A 17,470-nucleotide genomic window follows, 5' to 3' on the forward strand; every position below is an offset into this window, starting at 1 on the left:
TATCGCCCTTAATGAATCCTTCCTTCATTTGGGCAACACATGCTGCATTATCTTCATGGATAACAGTTGGATTGTCTGTCTTCAAAGGTAGACCACATGAATTTCAGATATGATGGATCATTGATCTTAACCAAGAACATTCACGATTTGCTTCACGTAAAGCAAGTATTTCTGAATGATTTGAAGATGTACCAACTAGTGTTTGCTTTGTTGAGCACCATGAGATTGTTGTATCTCCATTCTTGAACACATATCTAGTTTGTGAGCGGGCTTTATGCTAATCAGAGAGGAAACCAGCATCTGCATATCTAGCAAGGATCTGGTCATTTGTGGATTTCTCTTAGTAGAAGAGACCCACATATGTTGTCCCATGAAGGTATCGCAAAACATCTTTGACTCATTTCCAATGACGAATTGTTAGAGCAGAGATATATCTTGCTAACAAGTTAATTGAAAAAGTTATATCTGGTCTAGTACATTGTGCTAAATACAATAAAACACCTATTGCACTAAGATATGGTACTTTTGGACCAATGACCATTTCATCATCTTCTTTTGGACGGAATGGATATTTCTTAATGTCCAAAGAACGAACGACCATTGGCGTGCTGTGTGGATAAGCCTTGTCCATGCCAAATCGCTTTAGGATTTTTTTAATGGAAGTTGATTGGTGGACCAAAATTCCATTAGCACAATGCTTGATCTGCAGGCTGAGACAATATTTTGTTTTCCCAAGGTCTTTCATTTCAAATTCGCTTTTCAGATATTCAGCAGTTTTATTGAACTCTTCAGGAGGTCCAACTAGGTTCATATCATCAACATATATTGCCACTATAGCAAATCCAGAATTGAATTTCTTAATGAACACACAAGGGCAAATGACATTGTTGATATATCCTTCTTTGATCAAATATTCAATGAGACAATTATACCACATTTGTCCAGATTGTTTCAGCCCCAATGATCGCCTTATTTTGATCGAGAGCATACCTTGTGGTTTGTTAGTTGTTTCAAGCAACTTAAGTCCTTCTAGGACCTTCATATATATGTCAGTATCTAATTCTCTATATAGATACGCAGTGATGACATCCATAAGTCGCATGTCAAGCTTTTCTAAAACCACTAAACTTATTAAGTAACGGAATTTAATTGTGTCCATTACAGGAGAATATGTCTCCTCATAATCAATTCCAGGACTTTGTGAAAAGCCTTGTGCAACGAGTTGTGCTTTGTATCTTGCAATCTCGTTTTTCTCATTGCGTTTTCTTGTGAATACTCATTTGTAACCCATGAAATTTACATCAGGCGGAGTTTGAACTACTAGTCCAAAAACACTTCGCCTTTCTAAGGAATTTAATTCTGCCTGGATTGCATCTTTCCACTTAGGCCAATCTTGTCTCTGTTTACATTCATCAACAGAACGGGGCCCAATATCATCACTTAATATGATTTTAGTGGCTACTACAAATGCGAACATATCATCGATGATTATTTCATTCTGATCCCACAATTCATTAGTACATGCATAATTTATGGAGATTTCTTTGCTCTCATGTACTGCTGTTTCTTCAGGGACATGTGTCTCATCAAGGACATTTTCTTTTTCTAGAAGTCTAGAATCATGAATTATGGATTTGTCATTCATTCTCTCTTCCTAAATGATTTCATTTGGATTCAGCTGTGCCTTTGTCTTTCTCTTTCGAGGGGTTGAATCTTTTGAACTTAGGGGTTTACCACGCTTTAGGTGTGCACCAGATGAATCATTCATTGCCACTTTATTTTGTCCAATAGGGACATCAATTCTTGCAGTTGGTATATGTGATTTTGTCACTTTTATAGCATCATTAAATGCATCTGGCATTTGATTGGAAATACTTTGAAGATGAACAATCATTTTCACTTCATTTTCACATTGAGTGCTATGTGGATCAAAATGAGACAAGGTGGGTATAACCCATGTCAACTCTTGTCGTTCTTCTGGAACAGTCTTTTCTCCCCTAATGACAGGAAGACTGTCTCATCAAAGTGACAATTAACAAAATGAGCTGTAAACATATCACATGTCAGGGGTTCCAAATATCTAATGATAGATGGTGTATCAAAACCGACATAAATTCACAGTCTACGTTGAAATCCTATTTTAGTGCGTTGTGGCGGTGCAATAAGCACATAAACAACACAACCAAAAACTCGTAAATGTGAAATGTTTGGCTGATGCCCAAACACGAGTTGTACTGAGGAGTATTGGTGGTTGGCTATAGGTCTCAATCGAACCAATGATGTAGCATGTAAAATGGCATGTCCTCATGCAGAAATTGGCAATTTCGTTTTCATAAGCAGATTGCGAGCTATTAACTGAAGCCGCTTAATCAATGCTTCTGCTAAACCATTTTGAGTATGGACATAAGGAACATGGTGTTCAACATTAATGCCCAATGTCATGCAGTAATCATCAAAGGTTTGAGACGTAAATTCACCAGCGTTATCCAGTCGGATTGACTTAAAGGGGTAATCTGGGAACTGTGCTCGTAACTTAATTATTTGAGCAAGAAGTCTCGCAAAAACTGCATTTCGAGTAGACAAAAGATAAACATGTGACCATCTGGTAGATCCAGTAACCAAAACCATAAAATATCAAAATGGTCCACAAGATGGTTGAATAGGTCCACAAATATCCCCTTGAATTCTTTGCAAAGATAATGGAGATTCAGCATCAACCTTTAGTTGTGATGGTCTGATTACCAACTTCCCTTAAGAACAAGCCTTGCAAGGGTTATCATTTGAGATAGCAATGTCTCTGCTCAATAATGGATGTCCATTAGAGTTGGTAATGATCCTACGCATCATGGTGGATCCTGGATGACCCAGACGGTCATGCCAAAACATGTAAACTTTTGAATCAATGAACTTCTGGTTCATGACAGTATGTGATTCAATTGTCCTTATGTATGTATAATACAATCCACGCAACTTCTCCAATATACGCTTCTGGGTATCATTGGAGGTAATGCATAGATACTCCATATTTTTCTGCACTTTTCGTTTCAATGTGGTATCCATTTAAACGTATGTCTTTGAAACTCAACAAAGTTTAAGTAGTTCTAGTAGCATACAACACATTCTGTATGGACAATATTGTTCCATTTGGTAACATAATCTGGGTTTTCCCTGAGCCTTCAATTACATCTGATTGGCCTAATATTGTTGTTACCTTTACTCTTGTAAGCATCAAGCTTAAGAAATACTTTTGATCACAAAGTATTGTATGTGTGATTGTGCTGTCTGCAAGATAAATATCTCCGACATTTCTCATGTTCAGAGAATAACCATAGTTTTTATCCATGCTTTCTGAGTAAAAGGGATCATGGTTAAAAACAACTTATAACAGGAAATTTAAATGCCACTTTTATTGAATTGAAATGCTAGTTTTAAACTACAAGTTCAGAATAATAAAAGTACATCAAACATAAATGATTCAGTCAGACCGATACACTTCATTCCCCATTCCACAATGAAATCCAAGACATCTAGGTGTGTTATGCTCAATTGTCCTAATAAGTCGCACACTGGATCAAGTATATCCATTGGTCTAGCTTGGTCGAGAAAATTAGTCTCGACACCCTTCTCATTGAGGGAGGCTTGATATAGATCCACAAGATGTTTTGGGGTACGACAGGTACGCACCCAGTGCCCATTGCCATCACATCTATGGTAGGCTTCATCAGAGTTTCTAGGAATATTGTTCATACAAGCCTGAATTTTTAAAGCTCTCACTATGGTTCTTGCCTTTCCTATTCCACCGACCTCGCTTGTGGCCACGTCTTTGTTTATGATTATCGCCACCAGAGGATGTGGTGTTCATTTCGAGGGAAGCAACATTCACTTTTGGGAATGGTGCAGATCCAGTAGGTCGGGACTGATGATTTTTCATCAGTAGCTCATTGTTTTGTTCAACTACCAAGAGCGCAAATATCAATTGGTTGTATTCAGTGAAGCCTTGCGCTCTATACTGCTGCTGCAAAAGCATGTTAGAGGCATGAAATGTGCTGAAAGTCTTTTCCAGCATATCTTCCTCAGTAATAGTATCCCTACAGAGCTTCATCTGAGAGGTAATTCTGAACAACGCAGAATTGTACTCAGCCATTGACTTGAAATCTTGGATCCTTAGGTGAGTCCACTCATAGCAAGCTCTTAGAAAAATCACCATTGTCTGGTGATTGTATCTGTTTCTCAAGGCCTTCCAGAGAGCTAACGGATCTTCAACCGTTAAGTACTCGTTTTTTAGTCCCTCATCAAGATGACGACGAATAAAGATCATGCATGACCTTTGCCCGATCTTGAGAGGATGAGCAACTCTTCCCTAATGGTATCTCCAAGATTCCCTGCTTCTAGATGGATTTTGGTATACCTAGGTAAGGTAATTCTTCTCAGTAATGTTCAGGGCAGCAAAATCAAGCTTTGCCAAGTTTGCCATTTTCTTTTCTGAGAGAAAAATGAGATGTGTAAGAACTTGCAATAATATGTATTCCAGCAGGAATATAGTGTTAGAACTTCTGGTTCTTACAAATTTTTCATTTTGATTTTGGGGCAAAAAATGATAAGCACTCGAAACTTCACGCTCGAGATTTTCATGATTAATGAGAAGGGCGACTGTACTGCACCATTCTCAACGAAACAATCATAAGATGGGCGATTATTCCGCACCACTTAAATAGCAGGAAAATTTAAATACGCAGAGCAGGGTGGGCGATTATACTGCACCACCCGCACCACCTAAAATTGCACTGAAATTAAACAGTAGGCAAATTTAAATATGCAGGGTAGGGTGGGTGATTATACCACTCCACCTAAAATTTGCAGTAAAATTAGATCTGCAGTCCAAGATAGGTGATGATACCACACCATCTTGGATTGCAGTAAGATTAAATTTTCAGTTCAAGATGGGCGATTGTACCGCACCATCTTGGATTGCAATAAAATATAAATAAACACTGGGTTAATAATCAATAGCTACACCAAACAAGAAATCAAAGATATATGTAACTGTTAGGTTGAGAACTAAAAGCAGGCATGGTGCAAACAGTTCTTCGCGAAGGTATGTCCAGCAGTTGAGGCAGAGGAAAAAGATGAACAGTAAAATCCTTAGAGAAAACATTTTTTTTCTCTTTCTTTCGGTGAAGGTAGATGAAAACTATTTAAGGTTAGAGAGTCGTGCTAATAACGTGTTATAAATAAGCAAAAGTTAGAGAGCTAACCTTTTTAAGAACAGGAGCGAAGCAGGTGCAAAACATTACACTATAACTTTAGTAGCTATAACACAAAAATATGGCAGATAAAGAGAGGGAGGGATACTGATATTATTTCTCTTGCTTTCTTTCATAGTGTATTTGATAACAGACGAAGTGCTCTATTTATAGAGCGACTCCCGTAACTATAACCATCAAAATATAATAATGATACTTAACCATCAAAATATAATAATGATACTTTTGAAAGTATCAAACACTATTACTCACTATTACTAAGTCTTTACAACTTTGAGTGGGCATTCATTATTCATCCACTAATTCTATAACAATATTTCAAAAGTGAAAATTATTTGTGTGCTATTTTTGGATCACTGATATCTCTATAGGTCCCATTATTTCCCTTCCCTTTGTTTGTTATGGTCTCTTAATAATTAACATGTGTTCCTTGTTCTTAGGCTTGTCCTCCTCTTTGGTTAATATATTATTTATTTAAAATTAAAAGAACAAAAAAACCTTCAGCTGGGGATATTGTTTCAATTTTAACACAAACTGACATACAATTGATTAAATGAGATAGAGTTTACACAGGGTTTTCAGTGTGTTTGGAACATAGTGTGGTACACAAATAATGAGATATTTGTGTTAAAAAATTAATTACTTAAAAAATAAAACTTTCTACCACTTATCTAATAATATGTGGTACACAATCCGTGTTTCAGACATAAAGAAAATTTCCTCGTCTACATTAGCCACACTTCTTAGTGTTTCTGGAGTATTTTTCTTGCATTTACCTATACACACACACACACAGTACCAAACATGTGTAATGCAATCTTACAAAAAGAAGTATAGTCCTATACAATGTCATGGATTGTCAAGTAAAAAGTTTACTTATTTCAAAGAAAAGATCTCTGAGTTATGTTATGATGATTGATGGACCTTTCTATTGTGATATTTCTTTTTACACATATGCAATTGACATGGAAGTAGTTTTATTCTTTATAAACACATATAAGATCTCCTTTTTTGGGGACATGAGATTTATAGTCTCAACACACACTTTTATGTGTGATGAATTTTCAAGTTTAACACGTGAGACAATAGAAATCATGTGACGTGAAGTATGTGTAGAGGTTGTGCTTCACAAATAGGCAAACATGCTCTATATCATGAAGGAAGTCGATGTGTCACTATAAAATCAATTGACAATATAAGTAGTAACTCAATTTAAAAGAAATTATATAGATTAGTAGCAAATTCTAGTTGCTTCCCCTTTTCTCTCCCACACAAAAACTAAACCAAAACCCCTGTTCTTCGTTGCCGACTCCTTCCCTTGATTGAGGTCGGCAACAACTCCTTTTTTATTGCTTTTCCTCCGTTTCTTCTCTTTCTTAGTATTTATGTATGTGTCCTTCCCTTCCGCTGCCTATGGTTGTCGAATTGTGAGGTCACAACTCCTCCACAATTTTCCGGTGTTTTTCATCGTATCTTTCCATTGACCCTAATCCCCATCCTACAACCACCCTCCTTTAACCCCCAACACCCATTCTCTTATATCTTGTTCATTTGTTTCTCCTCCCATTTCATCCCTTCCTTATCTTTGCTTAGAGCCAAGAGTAGCACACTTGTTTTGGTCGTCAGATAACCCTCTCTTCCCGCTCCGCACCCAATCAACCAACATGCTAGAAAATCGGGGCCAAGTGTGTGGCGGTTTTGCCCAAAGCTATGGTGTTTGAGATGCCCCATAGCCCGATCCCGTTCCCTTTTGATTTGGTTTTTTGGTTCTTCTTGCAAAGTCATGTAATGGTGGTTCATATCTAGGATCTCCACCATTGTGGCGGTTTTGGTGCCGAAATTAGGTTGGGGTTTTTTTACTTGTTGAGGGTTGAAAAGTTTTATGCAGTGCTACCTTCGTCGAATTCAACGTGGTGTTGGTTTTCTTAGGACGGCTGCTCTTGTGACTGTCGGCAAAGTCGTTGCTGCAATGGTGGCATTTTGCTAGATAAGGATTTGGGTTATGGTTTTTCTGTTCAATTTTTGTTCTTGTTGAATGGACTTTTTGGCTATCCTCAATTTGCATTGTATTGTTTGATGTAACTTGTATTGGGTCTTTTCCCATTTAATGAATTTCTATTTCCTTGAAAAAGAAAGAAAGAATTATATAGTTTATAAAGAGAGGTGACTTATCAATGTCAAGGGTCTCTTGTAAAAGAGTAAAGTGAAATGTTAAAAAAAAAAAAAAAAAACTGGAGGAGAGATTTGTTGGCAACTCGAATTTCAAACTCATCGATTGGACATCCATTGTCAACACTCTTTATGTCTCTCTATAATTAATTGACCAAGAAAAACAAAAATGAATGCAAAATTATAGAGTGTATAAAGGGGGAGTATATTCGTTTTAATTGACTTGGTTACACTCGTATGAGTTATGTTTACAGCTTCAATTTTATTTATTTTAGAGTTAATTAGATTTAAACGCTCAAATTTTGAATTTCTTTTATTAAACATCCATGCCTTTTAAAATTTTGATCAAGACGCTTTGGTATATTATATTAGGCCACATCAGTATTTCTTATTTTTAAAATTTTTAAGTTAAAATTTTACATATTGATTTCTAAATTTGTCCTTTTAATTAGTTGAGAGAATTTTTTTTTTTCATCCGGCCATTTTTTTATTCATGTATTTTAGGAGTTGTGGACTCTTTTTTAGGAGATAATTTTGGTTTTTTCGCTCAACATATTTATCCAATTATCTCTTTTAATTTTTGTTTTTGTTCAAAACATTTTTTTATCCTAAAATTGAAAAAAATAATTGAAATGATGGACACTTAGATTTTTTTGTTTGTTTATTATTTAGTATACTTTTTGTTAGATAATTATTTTGTATACATTTGAATTTGTACATATTGTTGATTAGTGATAATGGTACGTTTATTGTTGGTTATCATATATTCGTTTTGTATTGATTGGTACGTTTATTTTTAATTTTTGAGTGTACATATCATTGATTGGTACGTTTAGTTTTAGCTTTTGGTACATTTTATTTTAACTTTCAGTACGTTTAGTTTTAGCTTCCGGTACGTTTAGTTTTGTTCTCGTTGATTGATAGATTTTTTTTTCACGATTTTGTTACGATTGTTTTTGTATACATTATGGATTGTACCATTTAGTATCATATGGGTACGATTAATATTATACATATCGTTGATTGGTACATTTACTTTTGTTCTTCAACGTTGTTTACTAGTACGTTTATTTCCGATTTTAGTAGGTTTGTTTTCATACATATATTTTTTTATTGGTACATTTGTATCATTCTCGATGTTATTTTCTTATATGAATTACTACAAAAATTTATATATGGATTCCTACAAATATCTTAAATGGTATTTTATTTCTTCATTGAAAGGAAAAAAAAAATCAAACGGCAGGGTATTTTATTCCTTAATAAATTGTATATAATAATTTTCTTTTTGTATAATTATCTTTAGAGGGAATCAAACGACCTAGATTGTAGGAATTTGTTTCAAATTCAATATCTCTGCATTTTTTTCCTAACGTGAAGAATTTAGGCAGTGGTAAGATCTGTAATTTTGGTACAAATAAAGGATATTTATGATAGATGAGACTCCAAATTTGTAGGAAAAATGTTTAATTAAATCTCTAAAACCAACAAATGTTTAGTCTATAAAGTTGAAAACTCAGGCACTTATATCAAAACGCCCCTTTATTTTAACATAACTGAATAAGAAATTAACATGTCACTGTATTTGAGCGGCAAAATCGTTCTCTCGCTCCAACTCGGCAAAAAAGTGGGAAACACATTGAGTAAGCAAATTTGGGACGAATAATGTTGATGAAATAAAATTGTTCTTCATATATAGTCCAATAAAATTATCTTATGTGCACATATTTTTGTTATTTACTAAATGCACGTACTAACACATTATTTGGTTAACAAATTTGACAGTTTTAGCCTTGTTGATGAAGTTATAGCCTTCTCACCAATCTAAAACTGTGGTTTCCATATAGTCCAATCAGACAATTACATATGTCCTTAAAAATTCTCTCAACTAAAAATCATGGAGAGGAGAAAATGAACCCAAACCCATGTTGAATTTGAAAGGGTAGAAATGTGAAGTAGGACTATAGTGGTTGGGGGTGCCTTTGAAAAAGGAACTTAAAACTTATGTAATAAAATTCGATTGGTGCGATTCATGCGCCTTCTCGTTCATCACGTGCCTCCGGCGTGAATGACGTGTACATACTTTCATCATAAATATTTCTAAAACTCTCTAGACCAATTTCTCTCTAATTCTATAAATCTCTTCCCATGGCTAAGTTGCGGGCTTAGCTCCAACCAGTATTAAAGCATCATATCTTTGTAGTTTGGAGGGAAAAGATATCTGGGTTTTGGTTGAAATTAAGAAATAGAAATGTTGTGGCAGAAGAAGCAGCGTTTTAATTGGGTAGTGCAGATGCTAGTTGCTGTGGGATTAGTACTAGTTGTGATTGGAGCTAGTAATTTGCAGACTGTGGAAGGAAGGCCTCACAGGATTCTTATCGATACAGATGTCGATACCGATGATTTCTTTGCTCTCTTGTACCTCTTGAAGCTTAACAGATCAGAGTTTGAGTTGGAGGTGAGTTCATCATCCATCATCATCAATTGTTTGTGTTCATCCAGAAAGTAAGGGCTATAAGTTGGGTTTGTCAAAGCTAAGCTTTCCAAATCCGTAAATGCTTAAAGCTCTCAAAATTTACATGTCTCTTCGATGTACGTCTTTCCAATAATTGTACAAGTATGCATATATATATACATATATATATATATATGCATGCATGTATATATACACACACGCATATATATATATATATATATCATATTCATTTCTTGCGTTAGGAATCTAAGCAAGTGATGATAACCAGAAAAACTCATCGAATTAGTTTTGGTTGATTTAAATTTTAATTGATATTTGGCTTTGAAGGTGCAGAACTTGTTTTTTTCTTTTTTTTTTTTTTAATGCCTTGAGGACCGAGTCAAATGATTCATACAGTTGAATGGATTCTATATTTGGGAAAAGGTATAATTTAATAAAAAATCAAGACAATGTTCTTGGAGTTTTAATATTTTCTCAAGCTAAACCTTTTTTAACTAATTAAAAATTAATCTTTTTGGTCAAACGACATGTAAAAGTAAAACAACTTTTATTTCCTTTATGTAAAAGTGAATCATTGTTTTTACCTTAAACATGTTTTCTTGCAAAGTAGAAAAATAAATTCCAACTATAGTTTTCTTCCCTTGCCCCCAAATCTTGTCTCCTTCTGCAGATTTCATCTCTTGCAAAGTAGAAAAATATATTTCGACTACAATTTTCATCTCTGGCATCCAAGTTCGTGCCTTCTTCTACGACAATTGGAAAAGCGTTTTATTTTAAAAAGTAAAAATAAATAAATCATTATTGTTTCCTTAAACCTTGGTAATTATAGAACTGTAAATTTGTTTCACCACAGGCAGTGACTGTAAATGCAAATGCTTGGACCAATCCTGGGCATGCTGTGCATCAAATCTATGACACGTTGTACATGATGGGACGTGATGACGTGAGAGTTGGAGTGGGTGGTGAAGGTGGGATCAAAGAAGATGGTACAATTTTGCCAAATGTTGGTGGATATCTTCCAATTATTGAACAGGCATGAACGGATTATATATCTCAACTCATGAATCATAATTATGCTTAATTAATCATGTTAAATTCATATTTACGGACACTAATTTATATTACTTTAAAAAACAATTAACTTCAGAGGACTACAACAGCAGGAGGATGCAGATATAGACAAGCCATTCCTGTAGGTGCTGGAGGTCGATTGGATATTGATTCTAATTTTGGCCTCAGAAAATCATTTCTCCCCCAGGTAAAAATAATGTACACACAGTAATTTTAAGCTGTATTTGTGATATATTCTCTGGTTATTTTTGTCTTCACTTTGAGTCTGCCAAAGTTTCGCATACCTTTTTTCTCCTTCTGCATATAACTATTTAAAAATGTACCTTATTAAAGAACGATGTGAATGAGAAGAATAAGGACGTGTAGAAATCATTTTTCAAAATTAATTCTTTGACTTGAAATATAGTGACTCAAATGGCTCTACGTTGAAAGCTGATAGGGAGAAATTATAATTAGCACTATTACTGTAGTAAATCGACATCATCAACTAAAGTTCTAAAAAACGTTAAGCGCTAGCAGTAACCTAATGCCTAGGCAACTAGGCGGGAGCCTAGACAGATTAGGCGGAATTAATTAAATTTATTTTATAACATATAAATAAGTGCTTACTTACACTCTAAAAAATAATAATATACTTGTATTGAGAATTAAGAAAAGTTAAAACTTAAAACTTAGCCATATTGTCACCATAACTGACAAATGCAGCAAAAAAAGAAAAAGAAAAACCAAAAACCAAAATTGAAAATTCACTAATTAAGTAGGTTATTTAGAAAAACCTTTAACTTAATTAAAAAAATTAAAAACAATGGAACCTCCTAGACCCCGCCTAGTGCATCGAATGCGCCTAAGGTCATCTCCAACTGATGGCTGGCCAGATGGCTCGTTTTAGCCCTCTGGCCCTCAAAGATATTAATATTTTAATGAACAGTACATGACTATATTTGCCTCCGTCTCCAACCAAGGGTCATAGGGCCAAACATAATTTATTATTTAAATTAAAAAACTACAACCACTTAAATTTAAAAACAACAACTTAAATTTAAAAACTACAACTTATATTTAAAAACTACAACTAAAATTAAAAAATGACAAATTAAATTTAAAAACTACAAATTAAATTTGAAAACAACATTAACTTAAATTTAAAAATTTTGTGAGGAATGGTGAATGAATGGTTTAGGTATTGATAGGAAAAAAAATAGAATTTTTGAGAATTAAAAAAAAAGACCAAAAAACCTAAAATAAAAAATTTGAATCCAACGATAACTAGCGCTAGCTAGCTGTTGGATTCAAAATTCTTTAACCGACAGGATTAAGCGGTTTTCTGGCCAACCTCAGGTTGGCTGGCTGGCTGCTTGCAGCCAGCCCTCCAGCCCTCTCCGATTCTATAGGGCCCTCTCAGATTCCACAGCCCTCTGGCCTAGCCCTCGGTTGGAGACGGTTTTCGGACTATTTTCAGCCCTCTGGACCCTTCGGTTGGAGATGGCCTAACCAGCCTAACTCGCCTAGCCCGCCTAACTCACCTAGCCTCTTAGCCGCCTAACCGGCCTAGCCATTGCCTAGCCTGCCTCGCCCCTACCCGATTTTTTTTCCACGTTTCGACCTAAATCGCATCAGTCCTCCACCGTCTAGCTACCTAGATTGATTTTTAGAATACTGTTATTGACCCATACTAATACTTAATTTATGTTATATAACTACTCTTTAAAGCTATTAAGTTATTACCACACCAATATATATCGACAACATATAAAAACGATATCGATATAATAAGACAATATCGACAACATATTAAGATGATATCGATATAATACGACTATTTGATAACAATTATAGTGTTATGGAAGAACACTGCTATAGTGATAATGTTATATCATTATGATAGATTGTCTGATAAATTCATACATGAACTAGTGAAGAACTGTTTTCTTTATTCATTTTTTGGTGTTACATTAATTCTATAACTTGCTCAGGAATTTTTTTTTTTTCTTTTCTTTTCTGTAAATGAAATTAGGGCAGCAGGAGATATACTCCCTTTCGACAACCTACTGCTCAGCAAGTGATGATTGACAAAATATCTGCAGGTCCCATTACTGTATTTCTGATAGGAGCACACACAAACTTTGCCCTTTTCCTTATGAGCAATCCACACCTAAAGAAGAATGTTGAGCACATTTATGTCATGGGTGGTGGTGTGAGATCGAAAAACCCTACTGGTTGTTGCCCGGAAAATACCACGTCATGTGTTCCTCGGCAGTGTGGTGATCCTGGCAATGTCTTCACAGACTACACTAGTAATCCTTATGCAGAGTTCAATTTCCTTGGTGATCCCTTTGCTGCGTACCAGGTAGTACTACAGTTCAATATATATTTTTCGGCCGTGAATCATTGCTAGACAGTGAATTTTGACCTCACATTTTGACAACAGCCGTCAACTGAATCAATGGTTCAAATTTACAGTTTGACAACAAAAACATCTTATGTTGCCAAGCAGTGACAAGAGAACATTATATAGTTTTATGGAAAACGAATTATTATGTTATCAAATTCACACATTCGGGCGAGAATCAACTTGGTTAATGGTTCATATTCACAGTAGGTCTAGTCTACTACATACGTCGTCCAATAGTTTGAGAAGAGAAAATTTTCTGGTTTTATAAATGGTCGCGTTGGTGACAATGACATTGATATATTTCAGGTTATACACTCTGGGATTCCAGTCACCCTTGTTCCTCTGGATGCAACAAACACCATTCCCATTAGTCAAAACTTCTTTGATGCCTTTGAGAAGAGCCAGAACACATATGAGGCACAATATATCTTCCAGTCCTTGAAAATGGCTCGTGATACTTGGTTTGATGATCAATTCTACACGGTACATCCACGATTATTCGATTTTTCTGTGTTTATTAAACTTTGCATACCTTTCTTAAGGAATCAAATAATCTGATATGATACAATGTGACTATTTTCAGAGCTATTTCATGTGGGATTCATTCACAGCTGGTGTGGCGGTATCAATCATGCGAAACAACTCGAATAATCCTAATGGAGAAAATGAGTTTGCGGAAATGGAGTATATGAATATAACTGTGATTACTTCAAATGAACCTTATGGGGTAACTGATGGCTCTAATCCTTTCTTTGATGGCCTCAAAGTTCCAAAGTTCAACTTAGACAAAAATGGTGTGCATAGTGGTCATGTTCAAAAGGGACTAAGAGATCCATTTTGCATTGGGGAGAATGGCAAAGGGAAATGCAAGGTAACTAACTTGCTTTCTAGTTTACAACTTCCAAAATATAATCTCGTGAGCCTCGTTTGGAGTCTGGTATTGAATTGGAAGGGATAACTCACTAGATTTAATGTTTGTTAAAAGAAGAAATGGATGTCAAATTCTAAATTTTCATCCAAGGTAGAAGATGGATTAGCCATGAAGGAGACTTATCCTTCCGAGTCCTATCATTTTGTGGGGATTGGAAGAAATTTGTTTTCTTTATGACTTATCCATCTTCTACTTTCGACGTGGACAAGATTCGAAATTTGGTATTGGTTTCTTCATTCAATCCCAATTATAGAAACCAAAAGAGGATTTAGTGGTTGTAAGCTTAACTTACACGAATTCTCATTTAAGGCAAAGTGCAATCAAGTTTATCGATAACATATGCACATTCTGAAAAAGTTAGGATAACTACACTACACAAAACTTTGCTTGCTTATGTTATATTCTTTGTAAACTTGATTTTGTTTTAAAATCTTAAAAGTGCTTAAAATAAGGGTAAGCTTGATTTAATGAACAAGAATGCTAATGTTTAAACATGATCTTCAAATGTTGATGAATTTCCTATTTTGATACAGGATGGTTATACAGAAGAAGTAACAGGATCAGAGGCAGTGTCTGTGCTTGTTGCTACAAAAGCCAAACCAAATCAGGACCCTCAAAGCCCACTTGACAGAGAATTCTTCATAAGTTTCTTGGATGTAATTAAGCTCACTTAAATCTTTTTTCCATTTAATTTTTGCAGGTTTGTATAATTTTTTTTACTCTTTTGCAATTTTTTTTTCTTGCAGGTTCTGAACAACCCTCAACAAGAAGGGAGATTCAATTTAACAACCCAATTTCCATTTTACAAGGAAGTTACATACAAACCAGAATTTGGAAACAGAAAACTTGGAAAACCTGTTGTCTTTGACATGGATATGAGTGCTGGAGACTTTGCAGCTCTCTTCTACCTCCTCAAAGTACCTATTGAAGTGATTAATCTCAAGGTAGAATTTTTGTTGCTTCTTTTTTCTAACTTAAATAGGTTAGTCCCCCGAAAACTGATATTGTTAGCGAGAAACTCTTAAAAAATCAAATTATATGTATAGAAAACCACTCACCAATAGCACAATAACAGTTGGGTTCAGGTTCTTTTCTTCGAAATGGAGCTTTAAACCCTGAAGATGCTTATTTGCGAAGAACCCCTATTTTTTTGAGAAAATTGATTGGCGAAAAAACTTAAGAGAGTAGCTTAATTTGTCATTGATTTCCATATATGAGAAAAATCTGTTTGTGTTGGTTTCAGGCAATAATAGTAAGCCCAACAGGATGGGCAAATGCTGCAACAATAGATGTGATTTATGACTTGCTGCATATGATGGGCCGTGATGACATCCCAGTAGGTCTTGGAGATGTCTTTGCTACAAACCAGTCTGATTCAATCTTCTCTGCTGTTGGAGACTGCAAATACCTGCAGGCCATCCCTCATGGCAATGGTGGATTGCTGGACTCAGACACTCTCTACGGCCTTGCTCGCGATTTGCCACGAAGCCCACGAAGGTATTACTTTTCCGTCACTCACCAAATGATGTGTCAGATACATGTCAGTATCTAATGAGTTTAACAGCAAACCAGATTTGAATAAACGAAACACTACCATATTATTTAGTGAACTTAACTTAGTAAACAAATTTGGTGAGCTTAGCGATACTCTATGCAAAATCGTATGTTCCTTTAGATGGACCGAGAGTGAATTCTTAAGTCCTTTTTACCAGGTATACAGCAGAAAATTCTTTAGAATTTGGAGCCCCTCGGGATACAGATCAACCTGAACTCAGGCAACCACTGGCATTGGAGGTTTGGAAGGCTGTGGTGAAAACACTGGATCCAGGATCCAAGATTACCGTACTGACCAATGGACCCTTGACTAATTTAGCAAAGATCATTTCATCGGAAAAGAATACCACCTCTCTAATGCAGGTGAGTTCATTGATTTTAATTCGTATATTCTCACATCAAGTATTTGCAGCAATGATGCCAATGTTGCTCATTGCAGGATGTATATATTGTTGGAGGGCATCTCAGCAGCAATGACCGGGACAAAGGAAATGTGTTTACAATTCCTTCCAATGAATATGCAGAGTTCAATATATTTCTTGACCCTTTGGCTGCAAAAACAGTCTTTGAGTCCTCACTTAACATCACACTCATTCCCCTCGGCATCCAGCGCAAAGTTAGTTCATTCTCGAAAATCTTAGAAAGGATGCGCTGGAAGAAGAAGACACCTGAGGCCAATTTTGCCCGGCGTTTGCTGTCAAGGCTCTACCGTTTGCAGCAATTGCACCACAGATATCATCACATGGTAAATTAGCTTCTTATCTAAGAATATATGCATGAAACACTCTTAATCTATGGTAGGGTGTCTTCTCCAACACTACTTCACATATCAACCGGTTTATTGTCAGACTCACACAATCGGGCAACCATCCACCTGATTAATGGTCTAGATTTACGGTCTAACTTCTTATGTTGCCAGACAGTCTGACATCTTAGGTTCTCGCTTCTCATATGTTATATTATGCTGCAGCAAACTTTTTTGGGGGAAATTCTTGGAGCAGTCCTCATAGCTGGTGATTCCCATCTGAATGAAACCTTCCAAGTGCAGCCCATCAAAGTTTATGCTGAAGGTTTTGAATCCAGTGATGGACAGCTTATGATCGATGAAAATCAACAGAAACTGGTCAGACTATTGGACAGTGTAGATCCTGAGGCTTATTACGATCTTTTTGCAGACCGGCTTAGCGATTCAAACCAGTCTGCTGTATTAGCTAGTTTCGAAGAGCAAGTAAACTTCTGGCGGAAGCCTCCGAATCAGTCCGGCACTGCTCCGTAAGACGTAGAAATTTGTATGAACAAAGTAGAGATTCTGCTTCAAATGTAGCACAAATGGCAAAAACAAAGAAAGGAATACGAAACGGAAAATGCCTTTGGAATTGTTCATTGGCTCATTTGTTTAACAAGGTAAATTGTTCATACTTGCACAGAGGCGAACCTGCTACATCATATTTTTATAATGCACAGGTTGTCACTAATAAAAGTAATTATAACAATAATTGATCTCATCTCAACAGATTAAGCTTTCAGGAACATGATCATAACCATGTCATTATCACTAATCATTATTATAATCTCACCACCCCAAGCCTGCCAACTTTCCATGCTTTATCCCT

General features: G+C 35.6%; 1 protein-coding gene across 2 annotated transcripts; it reads left to right on the plus strand.

The window, feature by feature from the left end:
• Positions 1-9,554: 9,554 nt before the first annotated feature.
• Positions 9,555-17,260, plus strand: LOC103410950 (nucleoside hydrolase 3-like). 2 transcript variants are annotated; one of them, XM_070815519.1, is made up of 12 exons: positions 9,555-9,891; positions 10,763-10,942; positions 11,057-11,167; positions 12,995-13,327; positions 13,679-13,855; positions 13,956-14,243; positions 14,837-14,959; positions 15,050-15,247; positions 15,547-15,800; positions 16,016-16,220; positions 16,297-16,602; positions 16,828-17,260. In XM_070815519.1, the coding sequence occupies exons 1-12, from the start codon at positions 9,685-9,687 to the stop codon at positions 17,131-17,133; spliced, it is 2,688 nt and encodes an 895-aa protein (XP_070671620.1). In that variant the 5' UTR covers positions 9,555-9,684; the 3' UTR covers positions 17,134-17,260. The 2 variants fall into 2 exon arrangements, with proteins under 2 accessions (XP_070671620.1, XP_028951624.2); XM_029095791.2 differs by lacking the exons at positions 9,555-9,891; positions 10,763-10,942 and having other exon boundaries at positions 11,054-11,167; positions 13,065-13,327.
• Positions 17,261-17,470: the final 210 nt, after the last annotated feature.

The sequence above is a fragment of the Malus domestica genome, chromosome 16, assembly GCF_042453785.1.
Source record: "Malus domestica chromosome 16, GDT2T_hap1".
Classification (NCBI taxonomy): Eukaryota; Viridiplantae; Streptophyta; class Magnoliopsida; order Rosales; family Rosaceae; genus Malus; species Malus domestica.